Source organism: Peromyscus maniculatus, chromosome 8 (genome assembly GCF_049852395.1).
Source record: "Peromyscus maniculatus bairdii isolate BWxNUB_F1_BW_parent chromosome 8, HU_Pman_BW_mat_3.1, whole genome shotgun sequence".
Taxonomy (NCBI): domain Eukaryota; kingdom Metazoa; phylum Chordata; class Mammalia; order Rodentia; family Cricetidae; genus Peromyscus; species Peromyscus maniculatus.
The window spans coordinates 11,322,501-11,346,216 of NC_134859.1; the positions used below are offsets into that span (position 1 = coordinate 11,322,501).

Sequence of the window (23,716 nt, forward strand, 5' to 3'; positions counted from 1 at the left end):
AAGTAAGGATTATATTTCTTTTTACCAGCTCTTAGCCTGTTTGCTTAGTTTTCTTTCCTTCAGTCTCTGGGGTATATTTCTAAGAATGTACAATTATGTTCTCTAAAAGTCTGCACGTTGGAAGCTTTTTGTATGGCAGTGGCCTGTGAAGACATTGAGCTTCTCTCATAGGAAGACTTATTTTTGTTTTTTTGTTTGTTTTGGTTTTTTTGTTCTGTTTTGGTTTTTTGAGACAGGATTTCTCTGTGTAGCCCTGGCTATCCTGAAACTTACTCTGTAGACCAGGCTGGCTTTGAACTTGGAGAAATGCCTGCCTCTACCTCCCGAGTACTGGGATTAAAGGCATGTGCCACCACTGCCTGGCATAGGAATGCTTTTTAAAGGGTGTGCTGGCAAGTTCTTTTTAACTTGAATATGTCTCCTTTTTTTTTTTTTTTTTTTTTAAATTAATATTTTTTTCCTTTATAGATGGGCCCCTGCCTCTTCCAGTGAATCGCATGCAGGTTTCTCAAGGTGTGTAACTATTTCTTATCAGCCATGTTTTAGTTTAACTTTCAATGGCAGCAGCCCCTTCCCCGCTCCATTTTCCCTTTTGTATTCTTTTTTTGTTCTTTCCAGTCCTTCTTTCTGGTAAGAATGTAGTCCACCAAATAATGTGAGTCTGTTGTTTTTAAAATTTGGAATTTAGAGGAGCGTTTTCCAAAGTGGTCAGAAATAGGATTTTGGACTGACAACCACCACCACCACCACCACCACCACCACCACCACCAAAAACAAACAAACAAACCAAAAAAACAGGGAAGACCTTATTAGAAGATTAAATAAAAGAAACATATTTTAGGAAGGAAAAAGGCCTTTCTGAATACTCAGCAGGAGAGTCTGTGAGCCAGTCTGTGACAGGCACATGTGGGGCACTGAGAAGGTACAGTGCTTCTCTAGGCCATCAGGGTTGAAGCTGGGAAGTCTTTATCAACCACAGGAGGCTGTGTGCAGAGCTCCATGGCTCGCTGGAGTAGTGATAGCTAGCTAAACCATTAAAGGCTCAATTCAAGATTCTGTGGTTATTTGGAGTAGGTAGGGCTTCAGGGCTGGGGGCATTTGTAAGCTTTTCAACTCCTGACATACTGAGACCTGAGCAGCAGGGTATTGCTCCAGATTGTGAAATAAAATGGGAACATTATCCAAATGTTAAAGACATTGTAGTATACAGAGCAGTTTGAGAGGGATGGGTAAATGATTTGAAGTTGTGACAGTGTTACTGCATACTGAAACAGACACAGAATAAACTTGCCAAGAACTTGTTTGGATGGATTGGATTTGAGGGGTGGAGGAAGTAAAGTGGTTGAGAAATTGAGCCATAGCAGTGTAGCTGAATGCTTATGGGTACTTGGGCATTGATCTAGATAGGGAGCCATAGCTGAGTTGGGGCTCTGACAAGATAACTTGTTAGCTACAGATGGTAAGAGACATTCTTTGGGTCAGTACTTACAGCCTTCCTTCCTGGCAATATCAGTACCTGCGAATGTAGATTTCTTTCAGTGCTCTTTCTCAGTATCTACACAAACTTTTCATGAAGGGGAGATTTTTATGTTATAAGCTCCCTGGAAAGTCCTCTTGGGCCTTGTTGGAATTTGGTCTTTTGAGGGTGGTAGTTTTGGATAGTCACTGCAAGTATAAGAAGATCCTCTTGTGGCTACAGCAATGGTAAGGCAATCCTCAAGAATTCTCTTAGATTCCAGTGCTGGGCAGAATAACTGCTTGAACTGGGATTTATTTTGAGCTCACAATTTGCATAGTTGTATACAGACAGTTAATAAAAACTAGTCTCTATGATCTAAAGATACTTCCCAGCGAATTCTTTGTCTCTGGTGTGGTGTTTGTGCAAACAAGTGGAGGCTGAGGGTAGCCCTCGGGCACTTCCTACTGAAGATACTTGCAAAATTGAGATGGTGTTCTGAGTCTTAACACAGATTCTAACAAAAATATCAACCTAGCCAAGAAGCTTGGAATAACGTGAGCCAATTGCTGCTAGGGTTGTTAAGTGAGGATGCACTCGGGTTGTCTTAGGAAATATCTCCTGTACAGATGGGGCAACTTCATTCCTTCACAAGGCCTCCTGTCTGTCTGCTTTGTTGCTTCCGTGCTTGTGCACATTAGGTCTGTTTGTCCCTGCCTGTCCTTATGTCCTCATCTTAGCCCTAGCTCTCCCACTGCTGCTTAACCCTCCCACCCACTGCTGCCATCAGATATGGGATGACTACTACCATTTGATCTGATTTGCTTGTGGGTTCCTCTCTATTGTCTGTTACCCATGTGTTCTGTCTTAGAGTTAGTTGATGAGTGTTTTTCTTTTCCTTGTGGATGCTTTTATTAATGAACTATCATAACTGTTTGCAGGGATGAATTCATTTAACCCCATGTCCCTGGGGAATGTCCAGTTGTCACAAGCACCAATGGGACCTCGGGCAGCCTCCCCCATGAACCATTCTGTCCCGATGAACAGCATGGCCTCAGTTCCAGGTGTAAGTGCTTCTCCTCTCAGTCCTGGCTCAGTGTGATGTTCTCTGGGCAGGGGTCTTCCATTGTCACCTCAGAAGTCTGCATGCTTATTCCTTTGAATTTGAGCTATGTTTTATTTCCTTATTTCTCTTCAACAAGCAAACACAACTGTTGCTACAATAAGGATTATTTGACTGTTACTTTTTTGTTGTTTTAGGTTTGTTTATTTATGTATACAGTATTCTTTCTGTATGTTTGCCTGCATGCCAGAAGAGGGGATCAGATCTCATTATATACAGATGGTTGTGAGCCACCTTGTGGTTGCTGAGAATTGAACTTAGGACCTCTGAAAGAGCAGTCAGTGCTCTTAACCTCTGAGCCATCTCTCCAGCCCTGTTACTTATTTTTTTTTTTATTGGAATAACAAATGTGGAGGAATTGATGTTGAGGAAGGAACAGGCAGCCAATAGCTCATATTGTCAGTGTCTGTTGACTTGAGCTTGCCCTCCTGAAACAGCCTTCAACTAATTAAAGGCATGATTGAATTCTAAATTATAGCCTGCTCTATTGATTGCCATTCAGAGGACAGTTCAGTGCTGGCTTACTTAAGAGATTGTTAAAGAAGGTGTAGACAAGTGCCTAGGAATGGGGGAGTCCTTGGCAAGTGCTGACCTTTAAGACCAGAATGTACTAGATTTGTAAGGCTTTGGGTCTCCTCTGCACTGTATGTCTTGAAGACTCTGGTCTACCGCTTCTGTACTGTAGCACTCCTGATTCCTGTCTTATAGATGGCCATTTCTCCTTCCCGGATGCCTCAGCCTCCGAACATGATGAGCACCCATGCCAACAACATGATGGCCCAGGCACCCACTCAGAACCAGTTTCTGCCACAAAACCAGTTCCCATCATCCAGTGGGGCAATGAGTGTGAACAGTGTCAGTATGGGACAACCAACAGCCCAGACAGGTGTTTCACAGGTACATTCAGTTTGGGAACCTGGACAGTCAGTATTGATGTAGCCCCAGCCTCTGTGACAAGATCCTATCTTATTTTATGGAAGTTAGAATTCTAGAATATATATCTCTTCATTGTTCTCCACTTTGTCCCGTAATTTTTAATTTTTCTCTTCTCTCTAGGTGAACTTCACACAGAAAGTAAAATAATTGGGTGTTTTGGGTTTTTTGTTCTTGTTTTTTGCTTATGCTCTTTGATCTTTGGATTTTGATTCCTGTTAATTTTAGAGATCTAAGATTAACATGTCACCATGAGAAATGCCTGAGAACTTGAAGAAGGGTGAATTTCCTCTTAGTCACTGAATTTGTGTGTCTTACTGCCTGTGTTGGGGCGTCAGGCTAGCAGAGCTATTGAGGGGATAGCACTTTTCTCATTGAGCATGTTTCAGTTACTCAGTTAAAGCTGAAGACGTTCCTTTTCCATTCATTTTACTGCTTTCCCCGCTTTGGTTAATTGTAGTGTATCAAATGTCAGCTGCATACAGAGTATTTAAAATAGGCCAAATCTTGCTCAAAATATAAAATTCATGTCTTTTTAAACAATGAGCTAATGTTGAATGAATTGTTGAATATATTAGATTTATTCTGTAATGATTTTCTCTATCATCTCTTTTCTTTAGAACAGAGATGAGGAAACCAACTCCCCTCCTTCCCACATCTCCCCATGTAGCCCAGGCTGCGGTCTTCCTGTCTCAGCCATATGCCACAATGACCAGCAGTAGACATTTTCTGTAAAAAGCCAGATAGTGAATATGTTTAGTTTCCTGGGCCAGACTCTTAGTCTTAACTCTTTAACTCTACTTTTACAGTGTACGAGTAGTTACAGACAACACTTACGGATATGGCTGGTGTGGTTGTCATCCTGTAAAACTGGTCTGGGTGCCTAGGCCAAACTTCTCTTTGGAACAGTGATGTTGATTCATTTTTTGAAAGGTCAACAATTCTCAAGTGTTTCCCCAGTTGAAAAAAACCACTGTACTAACATGATCCACTGTCTCAACTCCCCCCAAAAAGAAAAAAGGCACCTTTTGCTGTGGTCTAAGTTACAAGTAGATATGACAGGACACAAATCAGTAAGCCAAGTAAATGTGTCTAAGCCATGGACATTGTAGCCAGATATTGTAGTTGTACAACTCAGGTATGAAAAGCTACAGTGTATGCTATAAATGTATAGTCTGTGCATTTGTCCAAATGGGACATCCCCATGAAACTAGCAGAACTAATTAAGAAACTGATTAAATTTTCTTCTTCAAGTCTGTGAATTTTTCCAGTTGGGTAAAGTAGTTTTAACATATTCTGTCCCATTTCTTTCAGGGCCAGGTGCCTGCTGGTGCTCTTCCTAACCCTCTGAACATGCTGGCACCCCAGGCCAGCCAGCTGCCCTGCCCACCAGTGACACAGTCACCATTGCACCCAACTCCTCCTCCTGCTTCCACAGCTGCTGGCATGCCCTCTCTCCAACATCCAACGCCACCTGGGATGACACCTCCCCAGCCAGCGGCTCCAACTCAGCCATCCACTCCTGTGTCATCTGGGCAGACTCCTACCCCAACTCCTGGCTCAGTGCCCAGTGCAGCCCAAACACAGAGTACCCCTACAGTCCAGGCAGCAGCACAGGCCCAGGTGACTCCACAGCCTCCAACCCCAGTGCAGCCACCATCTGTGGCTACCCCTCAGTCATCACAGCAGCAGCCAACACCTGTGCACACTCAGCCTCCTGGCACACCGGTGAGTCTCTTTCAATCTGTCCCACCATTGTCACTAACGAGCCAAACTCTACAGGATACCTTTCCATACAGTGTTCTGTTGGCACTCGGGAGGCAGAGGCAGGCAGTTCATTGTGAGCATGAGGCTAGCCAGAGCTACAAAGTAAGACCCTGTCTTTAATTAAAAAAAGAAGAAAGAATACTCTGTCATGATGCTGTAGCATTTTGCTCTGATACCAAAAAGTGTATCTCTGATGGAAGTGCAGTGGGCTGTGCTTTGTTCCTACTATTGGCCCTAAAGGCATGGTTTACAATTACCCTTGGTTAAAATAGTTTACAGAAATTAATAGTCATTGAGACATCACAGCATGGACAGAACTATTGAACTGTATGTGCAACTATTTTCTCTGTTTTCTGTTCTAGATTAATGTCATCCAGGTTTTAATAGTTTTTGTACTTGGTGTCTTGGGTTTGGTAAACATGCTGTGCTCCAAACTACAGGTCCTCCAACCTGGCTAGTCAGCCTTCTTTCAGAATAGGAGACTTTCCTTATTCATAATGAAACAACAGTGAGGCTCATATCTTCTGTGGCTCTAAACCGCCCATTCCTCTCTGCAGGCGGCATTGGAAGGATGGGAGGCTCCTGTGTTATCCCAGGCCTGCTGGCCAGGGCCTCGCCAAGTACCTTTCTAGAAATATAGAAATCTTAGTATCATTTTCTTTTGAGTCTAATCTATAGATCCCCTCCTCTCAGATTTACACTAATTCCATTCTTAGATACTCAGGATGTTTATAGAATGACAAAATTAACCAAACGACAGTTCCAAAGAATGACGTTTTGTTTTTCTTTCTCCATAAGGATATATACTTACTCTGACTCTGCATTCGCTCTCTAAATGAGTTGTTTCCTGTCTTCAGACCAGGGTCTTGCAAATACTAGGAAAGCACTCTGCCACTGACTGCATGCTATGCCCTCAAAAAGAGATTTCTTTTTACTCTTTTTATCTCCTTTACTAATTTATGGAGGTAGTACTGCATTGGGTAAAGTCTGTTACGTGGCCATGGAGTGTTTGCTTACTCCACCACCATCGTTGTCCGGCCTTAACATAGGCTCGTTGGGTATTTTGCTTCACGTAGGCTGTTATTTCCCAACCTCCTCATAACTACTGTGAGCCTTTCTCCAGGAGCCTGAATGCTAGCAAAGGGAAATCATGGTAAAATAATTCAGTAGAAAGCCAAGAGAAAAGAATTTTATGTTAGAATTAGAAAACTGTTCTTCTGGCTCTACATTTTTGGTAAGAAGTAAATCTTAGCCAGGCGGTGGTGGTGCACGCCTTTAATCCCAGCAATCAGGAGGCAGAGGCAGGCGGATCTCTGTGAGTTTGAGGCCAGCCTGGCCTACAGAGTGAGTTCCAGGAAAGGTGCAAAGCTATAGAGAAACCCTGTCTTGAAAAACAAACCAAAAAAAAAAAAAAAGAAGTAAATCTTGTTTCTGGAGTGGCTTCTTCTAGAGCTCCCTTTGGGAGCTTCTGTCCTTTAGTGTTCCTACAGGTGCTTAGTTGTACAGAAGGGCAGGAGCTGAAGGTTAGTGGTGTTATCTGCTTTACAGCGGTGATGATTATGATTTTTTTGCAGCTTTCTCAGGCAGCAGCCAGCATTGATAATAGGGTCCCCACTCCCTCCTCTGTGACCAGTGCTGAAACCAGTTCCCAGCAGCCAGGACCTGATGTACCCATGCTGGAAATAAAGACGGAAGCCCAGACAGATGATGCTGAGACCGATCCTGGTGAATCCAAGGGAGAACCTCGGTCTGAGGTAGATGTTGTTCCTAGTTGGCAGAACATGGCTTGTGTGTGGCAGCTTTACTTACATATCCTCAGGACTTACCATGATGTTTGGATATTCAATTTAAATGTTTGAATTTTCTAGAAATCTTTTTATTAGTGTTCTTTATTCATTTTTAGTTTTGCAGAAGAAGAACAGAATATTCGTTTACTAATTTAATGGCTGAAGTTGAAATCAGGGGGCCAAGAGCTGAATCCAGCCTGTGAATTTTTTTTTTTTTTGCCTGTTCAGTGTTTTAAAAATCAAAAAGTTGCAAATTAAACTTCAGATACCTGATTTTTGTCAAAAGATAAGCAGCTCTGCCATCAGTACACTTACATTCCTTTATGGCAGCCGGTGTCCCACCTAATTGGGGAATGTGTCCCTCAGGTGGGACATGGGTTTCCCAATTAGTCCAAGTCTCATCACACTCGGAGCACAGGGTTTTGATCCTTGTTTCAATTTTCTAAGATACTTTTACTTCCAAACTAGATGTATCAGTATTTTACTGAGCATGTAAATGTACTTTTATATTGAAAAAAATTTTAATTAGAGCTATGATTATACCGGTGCTGTATAAAGTGACTCAATGGACACGAGGTAGTTTTTTGTTTGTTTGTTTTTTGGGTTGTTTTGTTTTGTTTTTTTCTTTTTGAGACAGGGTTTCTCTGTATAGCTTTGGAGCCTGTCCTGGAACTCAATCAGTAGACTAGGCTGACCTCGAACTCACAGAGATCTACCTACCTCTACCTCCGGAGTGCTGGGGGGAAGTGAATTATTTTGTTCCTTTCCCTAATGGGGAAAAAAAAGAATGGTCCATGTACCTTTGACCCATGTGTGCAAAGAGACTTCAGAGTAAACTGGACTAGGCTACAGGGGTCTGACAGTTCTCTGTCTTCTGTGCCTCTGTTTTTCTCAAGATGATGGAAGAGGATTTACAAGGATCCTCTCAAGTAAAAGAAGAAACGGATACAGCAGAGCAGAAATCAGAACCAATGGAAGTAGAAGAAAAGAAACCCGAAGTAAAAGTGGAAGCTAAAGAGGAGGAAGAGAACAGTGCTAATGGCACAGCCTCACAGTCCACATCCCCTTCCCAGCCACGCAAAAAAAGTAGGTCACGTGCTCTGTAACCTAGGTACTTTGCTGTGCTCCACAGCAAAGATTGAAAGCGGGGCAGGAAAATGATTACAAATTCTCTTTTATATTCCTTGCCTGTCATTCAAGTTACTTCTGAGACTGGAGACAGCAGTGTCTGGAGAGATTCAGTATGTAAGGGAGTTTGCTAGGCAAACGTGAGGATCTGAGTTTGGATCCTAGCGCTCATGTAAAATGCTGGATGTGACTGTACCTGGGCATCTGTTACCCCAGCACTGTAGGAGGCAGACAGGAAGCTAGGGCTTTCTAGCTACCAGTCTAACTCCAGGTTCAGTAAGAGACTTCTTAAAGGAATATGGCAGGACAGCAGTTGTCCTCCTGGCCTCCATGAATGCATACAGAGGGGTGCATGTCTGCACACACTCAAGCACCGTGTAAAGTCCCCCCCCATATATACATACATACATACATACATACATACATACATACATACATACATATATATATATATATATAGAGAGAGAGAGAGAGAGAGAGAGACACAGACAGACAGACATAACAATAACAGGCTGTGGCTGAGGACCGGCCCTGAGTTGTCTTCTGAGATGAGATGTCATAGACTAGAGCGGCAGAGTTGAAGTGCCTCTGGACCTTGGTGCAGGCTAAGGAGTGTAGGCTCTGCAGAGCCAGGTATAAAGAACTGACGAACAACATGATCACTGTCAGCATGTTTGTGCACGTGTGTGTGAATTAGAGATTTCAGCTGGTGGAGGGGAGTAAGGGGCACTATAGCTGCTGTGACTTGGCATGGGATGGGATTATGGAGCTCCAGATGTGTGAGGTTAGCTCAGGACAAGTAGAAATTGAATGTGCTCCACCTAAGGTGTGTCATGGTAAGAAGGAATAGGGTGTTGGAAGATTGTCAAGTGACCCTTGCTTAAAAGGGTGACCTGGACCTTGGACGTTAAGAGCATCAGGTAACAGGCACTTTTGAGAAAGTGCAGAGATGTAGGTGGCTGAGGCAGTAAAGCTCCATAGTAGGAAAGAGACTTACTGATTTTTATAATTGAGGGTGCCAGAGGGTTTTTGATTATGCGGACTATCTTGTCAATGCCTATTTTTTTAAGAAATAAAACTGAGAAAAATAAAAATACTTAATTTATTTAAATTAATGTCTGTTAATGGTAACATTTACCCCACCTGTATCCCAAGAATGGAACCTGTACTCTACCTATGGTATCGCCAGCCTCATTTAACACATTTTTACAAAAATTACCTTTTCCAAACAAAAATAGTAAAAATGTGATGTTTTTTTTTGTAATCCTGCAATGTTTTGAAGAGTGTTAAGGCAACTGAGTTGGACTGTTGAGATGTGCCTCTCTTCTGCTGTGGTGATTGATAATCCTGTTACAGAACTGTGTGAGCAGCTTCCATTCTCAGTCAGACAACCTAGCAGTGAAGAGAGGAGTGTTACTACTCCTGGCTCTCAGGTGCCTGGGGCCCTCTGCTCTGACAGATACTTCACAGTCAACAAGCAGGGGCTCTGGAGGAGGGTGAGTTAATGTCATCCTGCCGCCTCCTGCGAGGTACTAGGTCACTGAGTTAGGAACATTTTCTAAGTGCTGGCACACTTGGTGCTATATCAACCCCCTCCCCCAAAGACCCATTTTTTTTTTAAATATCACTGTCAGTTTCCTAAAACAAATCTTTAAGAAATAGCAAGCTCAGCCGGGCGGTGGTGGCGCACGCCTTTAATCCCAGCACTCGGGAGGCAGAGCCAGGCGGATCTCTGTGAGTTCGAGGCCAGCCTGGTCTCCAAAGTGAGTTCCAGGAAAGGCGCAAAGCTACACAGAGAAACCCTGTCTCGAAAAACCCAAAAAAAAAAAAAAAAAAAAAAAAAGAAATAGCAAGCTCATTTGGCAGATGAAGTTTTCCAAAACATTTTTTTTCCAAAACATTTTTGATGAAGGCCCAAATTTTACCATTGGCAACAAATATTATCATTTGTCTTTGAAGTACCTGGCTCACTTAGTTGATTTTTTTGGAGAAAACTTTGCCACAAACTAGGATTGAAGAACAGCTTTGTATCTGTCACCCTTGTAAGTTTTCTGTCTTCAGGGGAGAAAAGCAGTTCCTGCTCTCCCCGCCGGTGCTGATGCTGCTGCTGCTTCCTGAGGCTGCTTCTCCACAGCATGACTGCCTGTTGGATTACAGAGCAGCAGCACATGTGGGAGGTTGACATTTACTGAGGGTACCGATTCTACTGCCTATTAAGAATGTGCTCCGTGGCTGGCCTTCTTTTTCCTCAGAGTAGAGTGGCCACAAAGACTGGAAGAAGCTCCCATTCATTAGGCTTCTCAGTGCCACTATTGACATAGTGTATTTTTGTAAAGGGGGGTAGTGTTGTTCTCAGAGATCCCTAGAGAGGCCTGCGACGGTGCTAGGATGTCCTTCATTGATAGAAACGTCACACTTGTGCTGCATTGAGTTGTGACGGGTGATCAGTAAACTGAATTGTTGGATTGATGTAAAACTGCTTTGTTGAACCTTCAGTACCACATATTTTGAGTTACTACCACATTGGACATCATGGGACTTATGAATAACACACTGGAGAACTATGTATAGTTTACCATTCTTACTGAGTGAAGGTTATGATGCTAGCAAAGTGTAATGACCTTCTGTGCCACACCAGCTAATAGTTGCAGGGAACTTGGGCCTGATACAGCTATTGACTTCTCTTTGAGTCCTTATGGAGTCATAATACAGAAGCATGGTAAAGGTGGGAATTTGAAAATACTTTATTTAGCATAAGCTTTAAATAGTTGTTTAATTAATAAATAAATAGAGTGAGACACATTTAGTCACTACCAGGGAGAAGAGTGAGAGTGACCAGACCTTTTCTTTAAGATTGTGTGTGTGTGTGTGTGTGTGTGTGTGTGTGTGTGTTCGTTCGTTCGTTCGTTCGTTCGTTCGTTCGTTCGTTCGTTCGTTCGTTCGTTCGTTCTTGTGTGTTCGTCCGTCCACAGTGTCTAGAAGATGGAGTAGGATCCCCTAGAGCTAAAGTTACAGGTGGTTGTGAGCTACTCAACATGGGTGATGGGAACTAAACTCCAGTCCCCAGGAAGAGAGAGCAACAAGTGCTCTTAACCAGTAAGCTATTTCTCTAGCCCCTAAAATTAATTTTCTTTGTTAAATGGGGGTGTACACACATGACACATGCAGGTAAGTGGAAGTCAGGATAACTTGTGGGAGTTGATTCTTTATTTCCACCATACAGGTCCTAGGGATTGAACTCAAGTTGTCAGGCTTGGCAGCAAATGCCTTTGCCTACTAAGCTATCATTGGCCTATGAGCAGATTTTGAGATGGGGTCTCACTATGTAGGACTAGCAAACCTGGAACCCACTTTTTGACCAGGCTAACCTAAACTTACAGAGATCCATTTATCTTGGCCTTTTGAGTACTGGGATTAAAGGTATGTGCTGGCTGCCACACCTAGCATGAGCAGACTTCCCTGCCACCTCTGTCTCCTCAATGCAAGAAGTAGAGCATGTCCTGTCAAGTCCCACCTGTTAGCAGGCCAGGTCGTTAGTACTTCAGACTACATACATCAATCATAACGTCTCTCGGAAACTAATCCCTCAACAGCAGCAGCAGATGATACTCAAATAAGTGCGTATGGCTGTGTGCCAATAAAAGGGTTTGTGTGTTTGACCCCAAAACTTGAATTTTATTTAATTTTCATCTGTCATGAAATAATGACTTCTGGTCATTAAAAAAGGTAAAGGCGATTTTGAGACCTTGACTCATAGAAAGTAGGAATTTTGATCATAATTTGTCAGCCCCTTATCTATTGGAATGAAAAAGCTTTTGATTAAATGTTTTCTCATAAAGAATTATTTAAGGGACTGTGGCGATTGCTTAGCAGTTGAAGTACTTGATGCACAAGCAGCAAGCGTGGGGACTAGAGTTCAGGACCCCCAGACCCCACAGGAGTGACAGGTAGGGATGCTGGCCGGCCTGCCTCTTGGTCTAGTGCTCAGGAAGCCGAAGACCAGGGGTCCCTAGAACAAGCTAGCAAGCTAGACTAGCCATTCCTACAAGTCCTGAGTGCACGTCCGAGACCCGGACTGGTTGAATGAGGTGAAGAGCAGTAAAGAAAGACTCCACGTGCACACACACACACACACACACACACACACACACACACACACACACACCTCACACACATTACTCCAGGATAATGGATATAGTTAGGCATAGTGGCACAAGCCTATAATCCTAGCACTTAAGCCAACCTGGGCTATGTAGTCAATTCTAGCCTATAGATACTGAGTCCCTGTCTCAGAAGATAAAAAAACACAAAAGCACATTACCCCCCCCCCCCAAAAAAAAAGCCAGGTGATCCTTTGTAACGGTTTTATAAGCAGAAGAATGAAGTTAGCAAAAGGAAAGCAAGACTGTTCATTTATTTACAAGGTTACTTGGGGCATGTCTGCATGCTTGAGTGGGCCTTTATGTTATAATAGGGAGGCTTCCCTGATCATCTAGACCTTGAGCCAGTACTACAAGGGCTAAAGCAGCCAGGTGTCCTGCAAAAGAGGGAGTGTCTGTCACAAGGTGCTCAAGAGACCTGATGGGTCCCTGCTCTGATGGGGATAAATTATGGGGAACTTTGGTGCATCTGTTTATATACCTAAAATGAGGATGTTAGGTTGAATTTTTCTGTTAACCTTTAACCTTTCATGTGAAAAAAGACAACTGGAACTTTTGTCTAACTATGTATTCTTGGTTGGTATGACCTGGCTTGGAACTTACTATGTAGACCAAGCCGACCTTGAACTCATAGAGATCCATTTGCTTCTACCCCCCAAGTGCTGTGATTAAAGGCATTTGATACCACAGCCAGTAAGATTAAAAAAAAAAAAAAAAAAAAACCTCTACAAAGTTTGGATCACTCATAACACCAGTCATCAGAACTGCTTTGAACTGTTTTTCCTTCTGTTCAGTTTTCTTTGTGGAGGAAGAGCCAAGGGTTATGACACACTGACCTGCACCCTAAGGACTAAAGTAGGGTGTGTTCCTATCTTAAAGGTATCTGGCAGTCACAGTTATTTGTTTATTTTTGGCTGGCTGGCTTACTTACTTTGAGACAGGGTCTCATTCCATAGCCCAAGCAGTCTTCTTGCCTCACTCTCCGGAGCACAATGGTAACAACAGACTAGGTAGGAAATGTGATAGCTAGAAGGTGAGAGCAGTGGATTCTGACAAATGTTGGAGAAACACTAGGGGACTTTTAGAAACTTCCTCTTTCTGTAGTCTAGTTATTGTTTACATTTGTATATGGGGGTGCAGTAGATAAAGGTTTATTTCAAGTGAGTTGAATTTAACTGGGCCAGGCATAGAAAAGCATCACCAGATAATTCACAAAAGGTCCCTGCAATGAAAGGGCTTTATGTACTGCCCAATTGATCAGGGAAGCAGAATTAGAAATTAACTGTTTTCTGTTATAGCAATATTTGAAGATTGGGAATTTTGTTGAAGCAAACTCCTCCATGCAATATTTGTCTCATGGCCTGAGCGTCAGATTTAAAGGCCACTTTGCTATGTTCAGAAAACCCCAACTTACACCTCTAGTTTAAGGATTCTTCACATGCTGAATAAAGTATCAGAGAGCTTGAAAAGAATTGTGGGTGGGAAGTAGAAGTGACTAGGCTTGTAGTTTGAATGTGACGATGGATGTGTCTTGAGCACCCATTAATGATTTCTCTTCCCAATGTTTTCTCCCTCTAGTCTTTAAACCTGAAGAGCTTCGCCAGGCACTTATGCCAACTCTAGAAGCACTCTACAGACAGGACCCAGAGTCTTTACCTTTTCGGCAGCCTGTAGATCCCCAGCTCCTAGGAATCCCAGTAAGTTAATATGAAATATGGGTTAGAACTTTGAGCATCTTGTTTCGTCTCTTTAAAATTGAGTGAAAACAAACAAACAAACAAACAAAACAACAAAAAAAAACCCCAAAAACTTACTTTGAGGATTTTTTTCCTCTAATATAAAAATCTGTGTCTGTCAGCAGTTTTGATGGATCAGAATCATTCGTTGGAGTTCAAGCCCACTTGCTTTAGCACAGAGGCCCCTTTATATTTGAGGCTTTGTGTACAAGTTTATCTAAAAGGATTGGCTTTAAAAATGCCAACAATGATATACATATCAATCCCTATTTGATGTCCTTGAAAGACTTGGAAAGGCCATGTGTTCTTTTGAGATTGGTGTTTGTGTTAATCATTAAATTGCATTTTGTTTATGTAGACCAAAGGGAATCTGTAGAAGTGTACATTTTCTGATGCATTTGTTCACCATTTTTTTAAAAAGATTTATTTATTATATATACAGCATATGTGACTGCAGGCCAGAAGAGGGCACCAGGTCTCATTACAGATGGTTGTAAGCCACCATGTGGTTGCTGGGAACTGAACTCATGACCTCTGGAAGAGCAGTCAGTGCTCTTAACCTCTGAGCCATCTCTCCAGCCCCCTTGTTCACCATTTTTAATGTAAATTAAATCCCTCATTTTCATTAAAATTATGTTCTAATAATCCCTTTCCTTTTATTTTTTCTTTAACTTTGCCGTTGCAGTAATTCAATCACAAGTGCACATGTTGGTTGCCATATTAGTGAGTCAAATCAGAGCAATATTTGGGATTATTTTCTTTTCACTTTCATTACTTACTCTTGGGATTAGAATGTCTGATACTTTTTATTGTTAAGCTTTGGGGGATTCACTCATAGAGTTGACTTTTTTTTTTTTTAAGGATTATTTTGATATTGTGAAGAATCCAATGGACCTTTCTACCATCAAACGGAAGCTGGATACAGGGCAGTATCAAGAACCCTGGCAGTATGTGGATGATGTCTGGCTTATGTTCAACAATGCCTGGCTGTATAATCGTAAGACATCCCGGGTGTATAAATTTTGCAGTAAACTCGCAGAGGTCTTTGAGCAAGAAATTGACCCTGTTATGCAGTCTCTCGGATACTGCTGTGGACGAAAGGTATAGTATTTCTGGAAAACAAATTTGTTTGGTTAATCAGTAAGTAATCTTAGTGTTACACTAAGATTCTGCTCATATACATGTGCTTGGGAGCTCTAGGCTATAGTGTAGTCTTTGTAATAGTTGACTTCCTGGCATGATGTCATGGTCAAAGTGAGAGGTATTCACTGGCAGGCCTTTCTCAGTGCCCTGTGCCCATTGTATCTGTCTGTAATACCTGAAACCAGAGCTATGATAATTCTGTAATATTAAGTCCAAAAATGTCCTGAAATAGCTATGAACCAGTTAGAATTTTACCTCATGTTCTAGTTAGTAACTTACCAGCTGGGTGTGACTCCATAGCATGCTAGAATACTTGAGGATGTTTGTGGAATATATGTTTAGTATTTTCTCCTTATTTTTGCAGTATGAGTTTTCCCCACAGACTTTGTGCTGTTATGGGAAGCAGCTGTGTACAATTCCTCGCGATGCAGCCTACTACAGCTATCAGAATAGGTAAGCATCATGCAGGTCCCTGCATTCCAGAGCAAAGGACAGTGTTAAGACAAGGATTGTGCATCTGACCATAGCCTGGATGTGTTACTTATTTCCTGGAAGTCCTGTAAAAAGGGCCAAAATGTCTGTGCCTCTTGGTTGGTCAGGTAGCTCCTTGTCCTCCTGATTTGTAAAGCATACATTTGCTGAGCATGGTGGCCAAGGCCTTTAATCCCAGCACTTGAAGGCAGAGGCAGGCAGATCTCTGTGAGTTTGAGGCCAGCCTGGTCTGTATAGTGAGTTCTAGGACAACCAGGGTTATGTAGAGAGACCCTGTCTCAACACACACACACACCAAAAAAAAAGGCAGCATACATTTATAGTAAAAATATGTTTCCCTGGGCTGAGGCCGTAGCTCAGTAATAATTCCCTGTAATACAGCACTGTAGCCAAGAGGACAGAGTTGAGACTAACCTTGGAAAAGCCTGAAATGACTTTTAAGATATTCAGAAAATAGAAAGTTGGATTTTATTCTACAGCAAATGCATGCCTACATCATTTGGCCTTTAGGGTTTTTTTTTGTTTGTTTTTGGTTTGGTTTGGTTTTTACAAAAAGAGCACAAGGGTACTCTTTGCTAATACTGCAATGTGAGGGCTGGTGTTCCTTAATGAACTCAAGACTAGTTCTCCTGCGGCTGCTGGGAGCACAGTGAGGCCCTGGTATTTGTTTGAGATACTGTTGTCGTCGTCTTTTTAGAGTGGTAGGCCTGCCTGGAAAATGGTTGCCATCCTTGAGGAATGTGAAAGGTTAGACTAGAAGAGATGTCCTCACACAGTGGGACAGTGAGATGATAGTAATACACAAATACCTGCTGTAGTGATTTGGAAAGGTCAATTCCTAATTGCTTATCTGCTTTTTTGCTGAGATGAAGTGAAAGTTGTGTTCTGAGCCCTCTTGTGGCCTTGTTGCTGCCACACAAAGGCTCCATGGCCTGAAGAATAAGCTGTGACTTAGACTGAAGTCGATACTGTTGACTGCATCTTGTGAGCCAGCAATGAGAACCTGTGTGACCAACAAGGAGCTTTGCGCTTGTTCTCTGTCTTAGGGCTTAGGTGTTTGCATCAGGGTTTACCCCTTCAGATAGGTATACTTTCTCTTATTGGGCCATGATAAAGTCAAAAGGGGATTGTTGACTTGTTCAAAGGTACCTAAATATAGGCCTGACAAATTTGGAATTTTGAAATATTTTTTTGAAGTATGGTTTTTTTTTTTGAGTTATATTTGTAATTTTAAAAGAAAATGTAACTATCTTCATGATAGCTCCTATGCAAATGCTATTTTTTCCAAAAAAAGAACTTGACAAGATTGCTCATTGGGTTAGGGCATTTGTTGTCAAGCTTGGTGACCAGAGTTTGGTCCCTGGGCCTACGGAGTAGCAGGACCGACTCCCCAAAGTTGCTCTCTGGTCGAAAGTGCAGCCTGAGCAACCTGTCCTGCTGAAAATAGCTTCACATCAAAGTTTAATTTCTATCTCAACACTCCCCTTCCCAAATAGAAGGCTTGTTTTTGTTTTTGTTTTTGTGGAGGTGAGTGTGAAGGTGTTTTGTTTTGTTTTGTGGTCTGTAATGTTGTTTGTTGTTGTTGTACTATGGATAGAATCCAGGACATTGCTCATGCAGTGTTTGCTACCCTAGGCCTTTCATACAAACATTGTAAGACAGAATTGAAAAGGATACCAGAACCCCTCAGAATGGGATCCTCCCACAGTGACCATGTAGTATGCAGGAGTTGTCCTCCATTTGTTGTTTAGTCCTCTGACTCTTAGCACATCTCAGGATGTGTCCTACTTAACCTTGTCCGAGATACAGGCATCTTCCCTAACTGGCTCTTGTTGTCTGTCTTCAGTGGAACAGTGCATAGGAATGTACTTTAAAGACCATTGTGATTTATATGAAGTTGTAAGTTGATTTATTTGGTTGTCTGGTTTTGTTTTGGTTGATTGGTTGGTTGGTTTTGTTTTGTTTTGTTGAGTTGAGACAGTGTCTCAATGTAGCTCAACGTGGCCTCAGATTTGATCTTCTTGCCTCAGCCTCCTGAATGCTAGGATTACAGAGAGAGACCACAGCACCTAGCTTACCCACTGTCTCTAAGTGTTTGGGCCTTTGCATTGTTTCACTGTTCTGGACTCTGCTTGTTAATGACTTAAACAGATTGGGGCCCATTCACTGAGAGCAATTCAAGGTAAATTGAACTGGTATCAGGAAAGTTCTGTGATAGAGGACAAACACTAGGACTATTCTGGAAGTCCTGAAATGCCCATTTTTATTTTTGTGTAAAACTTCACTTTTACAAACCAAAAAGTGATGTTTTTTCTTAAATGAAAATGAAAATATATGAGTTGTATCTATCCTATGTCTGTTACATTTCGAAAGCTTTTACCATTTGTGCCCTCTGTGCTCTTAGAAAAGTACATGAATTGATTAATACCCTCTAATTCCAAGAAAGCAGTGGCCAAATTCAACAATGAACATTCTGGTTGCTCATCATTTTTTTCAAATTGACTATGAACACTGTTGTGTTCAGTAAATAATTGTTGTCACTTGTGCTAAAGTTTTAGATACTTAAACCAGTAACTGACCATTTAAACAAGTGAAATTCTTAATGTTTATGCTAGTGTGTGCTTACATTTTCACTTGTTTCTACACTTTTAGAATTTGAAAGTAACTCACTTTGAGGAAACTGCTATAGCTTTTCTAATGATTATCTGAAGATAATGTATAAATTATTGATACCCCAGTTTGTAAATACTGATAGAGTATTTAAAACAATCTGCATTTGAAAATATCATACATTAAACTACCCTCACAGCTAAACCATATAGTTACATGTGCTAACTTAGCAACCCCCATTTGCACTGTCATCAGATTTACGTGAAATATTTTCTCCTTCACAGTTCCATATTCATCACACTACTTCCTTCACACAAGACAGAATGCTATCCAGGCTGTTAATGGTTAAGAAGTGAACTTCTGAACCTTTATTTTTAGGAAGAATGAAGTGTAGACTTTGTCATAATAAGACCGTCTACATCACATTTGTTATCCTGGACCAGACATGTTTCATCTTCATTAAAAAGATGCCTTGTTCTGCACTGTCTTCATCTCAGTGAATGTTGATGAAGTGAGGTTATGGGCCCTGCCCTCTCACCTGCTTAATGAACAGGCTCGATTGTATGCAGTTTTCACTGCCAGTGCTTTGGGACAGACACTAGAGTCTTTAACACTATCCCTCAAATTTTGTGACCCTGAGATTCTCAGGAGTGGGAATTGGTCCCATACCGAGAGCTTAGGCTTCTGTAGCCATTCCTGGGCTGCCTCTTGGTCATCAGTACTTCTCTCTGCAGTAGTTCCTGCCACTGGAAACAATGGGTTCGTGTTCTCGTGTCCTACATGTTGTGAGGCTTTAAAGACTGACTGAAAATGCTAAGAGTTTTTCCAAGTTCTTAAAATCATTGAGACTCACTTGTGATTGTAGTGGTTTCATTTCAGACAGCCCAGCAGTTTTTGCTGGCTCCCAGTAGTACGTTTGCTTGCATGATGAATGGATCACTTAGTTCTAAGCTTTATTTTTAACAACGATGTTCTTGACTTCAGGGAATGTCTGCTTGTACCATGCCCTGCTCTATGTAGAAGTTTTTTTAAGGCTCTATAAGAATATTTACAAAATAGTGAATGACAAGAACATTACTATGGTTCATTTATATACAGAAATGTCTGTTCCTAGTCAGTTTTTAATTGTGTCCTGGCAAGAAACTATTATTATTAGTCCAGTCATTATCTGTGGTGAATCTGCCCTGTTCATCAACAGAATATGAAAAATTGGATAACCTGAAGACGTTCTGAATGTTCTGAATGAAGTTTTAGGTTTAAATTGGCTGCATGTGTCATTTAGCAAAGTCTGTGGACTAAATGCTCAATGTTTTAATGAAGATGAAAACTGGGACTTGCGGGGGCCTCTCCTCATGGCTCATGTCTCATTCTGTAGCTGAGTGAGTGATAAATGAGTGAATGAGCATGCAGCTGAATGCTGAATGAATGAGTGAGTGAGAGCACAGTTACTGCATCTTCCTCTGCACTGGGGGTTCAGCTCGTGCTCCAAATCCCATCAGTGTCTAATACTAATCTTTCTTGGCATCTTGTAGATGTAGTTTTGAGTGCTAAACCTGCATTTTATTGTACTGCTGCTGCTAGCTTATGCTCACCTTTTTGCCTGTGTAATTGACCTCCATTCAGCTTGTTTATTTTATAGTATTTTTGTGTGCTCATCTTGTTTTATGCAGAACCCACCTTTTTGTTAACTTCTCATTCATGTCCTTTCCAAACATTTAATAGTCTATAATTGTTATCACTTAACAGCATGAGCCCAGGCTCTATATTATTATCACACAAGAAATTGGGATGATGGATAATTTTTCAAATGCAGATTGTGCTATTTAAAGATTAACTCTCTAAATTTGCTTAACTTGGGTTGATACCAAGTCAGAACAGTCATTCACCATGTATCCCATGAATGATTGGTCCCAGTACCAAAATTCAAATCACAGCTTAGAAGTGAACCAAAACTTTTCAAAAATTGTTTGTGGGTTTGCATATATTGTATTGTTTATACAATATATCATAATTTTTCTCTGTATATTCTTATTAATAAATGGCTGGAAAGTCTTTGACCCTGACTGCATTTCTGTTAAGTGTTTGTCTAGAATATGGATTTGGTTTCATTTGTATTGTAACACAATTATTATTAACTGAGTGATTAACTTGAGAAAATAACAAACAGCAACAACAAAAAATGGTTCTGGGTGCTCAACATTGTCATACAATGGAAGATCTGGCTTAATACCGGAAGTAAAACCTCTGATGCAGTCAAGCATCAAATTTCCATTTTGAAAAATGAAGTATTCCAGTTTAACTTGCTTTTTAAAGGCTTTCTTCTCATACTGTTGTTCAAAGTAAAATTTTCTATTTTAAACCCTGGCTCAATATTTGATTTTAATACAAATTTGAGATTTCTAAATTTAGGCTCCATGCAATTTTAGTATTAACTCCTTGAAAGCATTTGCATCTTGGAGCCGGACCAAACCTGTCGTTGTTAGTGATGATGGCCTATGATGCGTGCAATGAGACCGAATGCTAATCAATGCTTTGCCTTGGCTTTCTGCTTTGTGTTGTCTGGTGTTTGCGTCTTACCTCTGTGTCTGTGCTATTTGTTCCCTTCCCTGTTCTCTAATTCTGCCCTTCCCTACCTGCCCCCTGTTCCTTTCATTGTCCTCACTGACCCATCAATCAACCAACAACGCCCCCCCTTCGTCGTGGTGCTCTGCCCTGCTCTGATTGGTGGCTTCGTTGCTTGGGTGGCTGTATGTTGTGATGGACCAGTTCACCCAAGTATGGCCTTCTTGCTGACAGGTATCATTTCTGTGAGAAGTGTTTCACAGAGATCCAGGGCGAGAATGTGACCCTGGGTGACGACCCTTCCCAACCTCAGACGTAAGTATGATCTTGCCATACTTCCTTGTGTTCATGACCAAAGAAGCCAAAATGTCCATTTAGAGTTGTGTGCAAGTTGTGTTTTGTTTTTCTTCACATATTAACTATACCCACGTTTAGTGGGAACACGGTTGCATGGGCATTGATATTTGTACTTAAAGGTATAGGTGTTGGCCAAACAGCAACACCAGTTCTCCATTTTGCTCCATTCAAGGCAGGATTAGTTCAGTTCTTGACCCTTGTATAGCTCACTAGCAAATAACTTTCTTCATGGTGGTAGGTAACCTTTGCTTGAAAATTCTAACTTCAGTTTTACCTAAGAAGCCAGATAGCCTTATCCACAGGAAATGAGTGTTGCATACATATCACCAACAACAACAACACCCTTTAAAACAAAACAGAACAGGGCTGGAGAAGTGGCTCAGAGGTTAACAGCACTGATTGCTCTTCCAGAGGACCCAAGTTCAATTCCCAGCACCCACATGACAGCTCACAACTGTCTGTAACTCCAGTTCCAGGGGATTGACCATCCTCACACAGACATACATGCAGGCAAAACACCAATGCACACAAAATAAATAAATAAATACTTTTATAAAAAAAAATAAACAAAAACATTTTGGAGTTAACTTTACCTTTTAAACCTTCATCTTGGGCTTGGGGATTTAACTCAGTGTTAGAGCGCTTAAGGCCCTGAGTTCAGTCCTCAGCTCCAGAAAAAGAAAGAAAAAATAAATAAATAAAGACAAAAAAAAAAACATCTTTTAAGTTACTGAGCTACTGCAGGTTAGATTCCAATCCTTTCTCCATGTCTTCCAGTATAACATAGAAATATCTATCATTCCTTGCTGATGGTCTTACTCTTGCTCCCTAGCTGGATCTAGCATGTCCATTAATTTATTCCTGCATATCCCTGCTTGTCTTCTAATGAAGTGCCTTTTGAGTGGCAGCATAACCAGCAAGAGAAATGAAAACCACAGTGGGTACTTGACTCATTTATATTTGTAAAATGCCCAAAGGCATGCTGGCCTGTATATCTGTTCTAGCCTGCCAAGCGTTTTTATAGTTCCCTTTTCTGCACACTGAGTTCCTCAGTCTTCCATGCTTCTGGTCAAGTTGAAAATCTGGCCTCAGAGTTACTGGGTCCCACAGGCAGGAAGGCCGTGCTCCAGAAATGATTTTATTACCCTTATCATCTTAATTCTTTGGTCTAATTGGAGTTAATCATTGAATTGTAGGAGGTAGGGATGGGAGAAGGCTAATCAATAAATGCTAAGGTTCAGTTAGATACCAGCAAAAGCTGTGGATTACTTTTGCACAGTATGGTAACTGTTGATAACATTTATGTACTGTACTTTTCAAAAAGCTAGAAGGAAGGATTTTGAAAGTTTTTTTTCATGCCCCCCTCCAAAAGGTAAGTGTTGGAGGTGGTTAGTATGTTTAGCCTAAATTTAAGCATTATGCAGTGTGCACAAGGGGCAGATATTATGTGGTATACCATTAATATTTGCAACTTTTAAGTTTTTGTATGTCACTTAGGGTAAAAACTAAAGATGCAGGAAAGGGGCTAGTGAAATGAGTGAATAGGTACAGACACTTTTGCTGCAAGCCTGCAGCCTGAGTTCTGTTCCTGAGCTCACAGGAAGGTGGATGGGGAGAACCACCTTCACAGTTTGGTTCTCTGACCACCCATCATGGTCGTTCTCTCCCCCGCTACACACAGTATGTGTTTTTTTGTTTTTTAAAGAAACAGCAACCAAAAAAGAGTTATATAATTCCGTGTGTTAGAAGTAAGTCACATATGCATGGTTTGAAACCCAAATACTCCACCTTTCCAAAGTGAGAGTCCTTGGTAGAGTCTCACCTTACATTGAAGATATGTTGGCATTCAGCTGTGATCTTACCAATGTCCAATTCAGTAGCTATTCGTCATATGAACTTGAATGAGAATAAACATATTTAAATCTCAACACAATTTTGCCATCATAATCTGAATTAAATCTTACAGTAAAGCTGTTAGTAGTTTAGAACAGATATCAAGAAAAAAAATTGGTAGAGGAGTATATGTGGATTGATTAAAATGTTTCTTTTTCTTTTAAATAAGGACAATTTCCAAGGATCAATTTGAAAAGAAGAAAAATGATACCTTAGATCCTGAACCGTGAGTATACATACATACATATATATGTAGCCCCTGCCCTCTCTCTCTTGTTTGTTTTTGAGACAGGTTTTTTCTGAGTAGCCTTGGCTGTCCTAAACTCATAGACACCTGCCTGCCTCTACCTCCCAAGTGCTGGGATTAAAGGTGTATGTCACTATACCTGGCTATTTTTTACTTAGAGTCTTAGATGAGGAAAGTTATTATTTGTGATTAGATTATGGGAAAATAAAAAGTTTCTTATGGGAAGTTATCTCAAACTCAAAATATAAGTCTCTCTAACACATTTTCCAGTTGCTAGATTTTAATAGTGATAAGATTATGTGGGTAGCCAGGCGGTGGTGGC

General features: G+C 41.2%; 1 protein-coding gene across 4 annotated transcripts in view; it reads left to right on the top strand.

Annotated features, from left to right (window-relative positions):
* The window catches only part of Crebbp (CREB binding lysine acetyltransferase), a 143,002-nt gene that overhangs the window by 99,765 nt on the left and 19,521 nt on the right, over positions 1 to 23,716 (top strand). For 2 of the 4 annotated variants that reach the window (XM_016003228.3, XM_016003227.3), the window contains 12 exons: positions 1 to 2; positions 469 to 513; positions 2,398 to 2,522; positions 3,288 to 3,476; positions 4,827 to 5,240; positions 6,854 to 7,033; positions 7,963 to 8,152; positions 13,933 to 14,051; positions 14,952 to 15,191; positions 15,598 to 15,686; positions 21,102 to 21,212; positions 23,317 to 23,373. The exon at positions 1 to 2 is cut by the window's left edge and continues 170 nt beyond it. In XM_016003228.3, coding sequence (XP_015858714.1) covers positions 1 to 2; positions 469 to 513; positions 2,398 to 2,522; positions 3,288 to 3,476; positions 4,827 to 5,240; positions 6,854 to 7,033; positions 7,963 to 8,152; positions 13,933 to 14,051; positions 14,952 to 15,191; positions 15,598 to 15,686; positions 21,102 to 21,212; positions 23,317 to 23,373 — 1,761 coding nt within the window. The remainder of the gene's footprint in view (positions 3 to 468; positions 514 to 2,397; positions 2,523 to 3,287; positions 3,477 to 4,826; positions 5,241 to 6,853; positions 7,034 to 7,962; positions 8,153 to 13,932; positions 14,052 to 14,951; positions 15,192 to 15,597; positions 15,687 to 21,101; positions 21,213 to 23,316; positions 23,374 to 23,716) is intronic. The other 2 variants (XM_016003229.3, XM_006984701.4) reach the window with 1 other exon arrangement.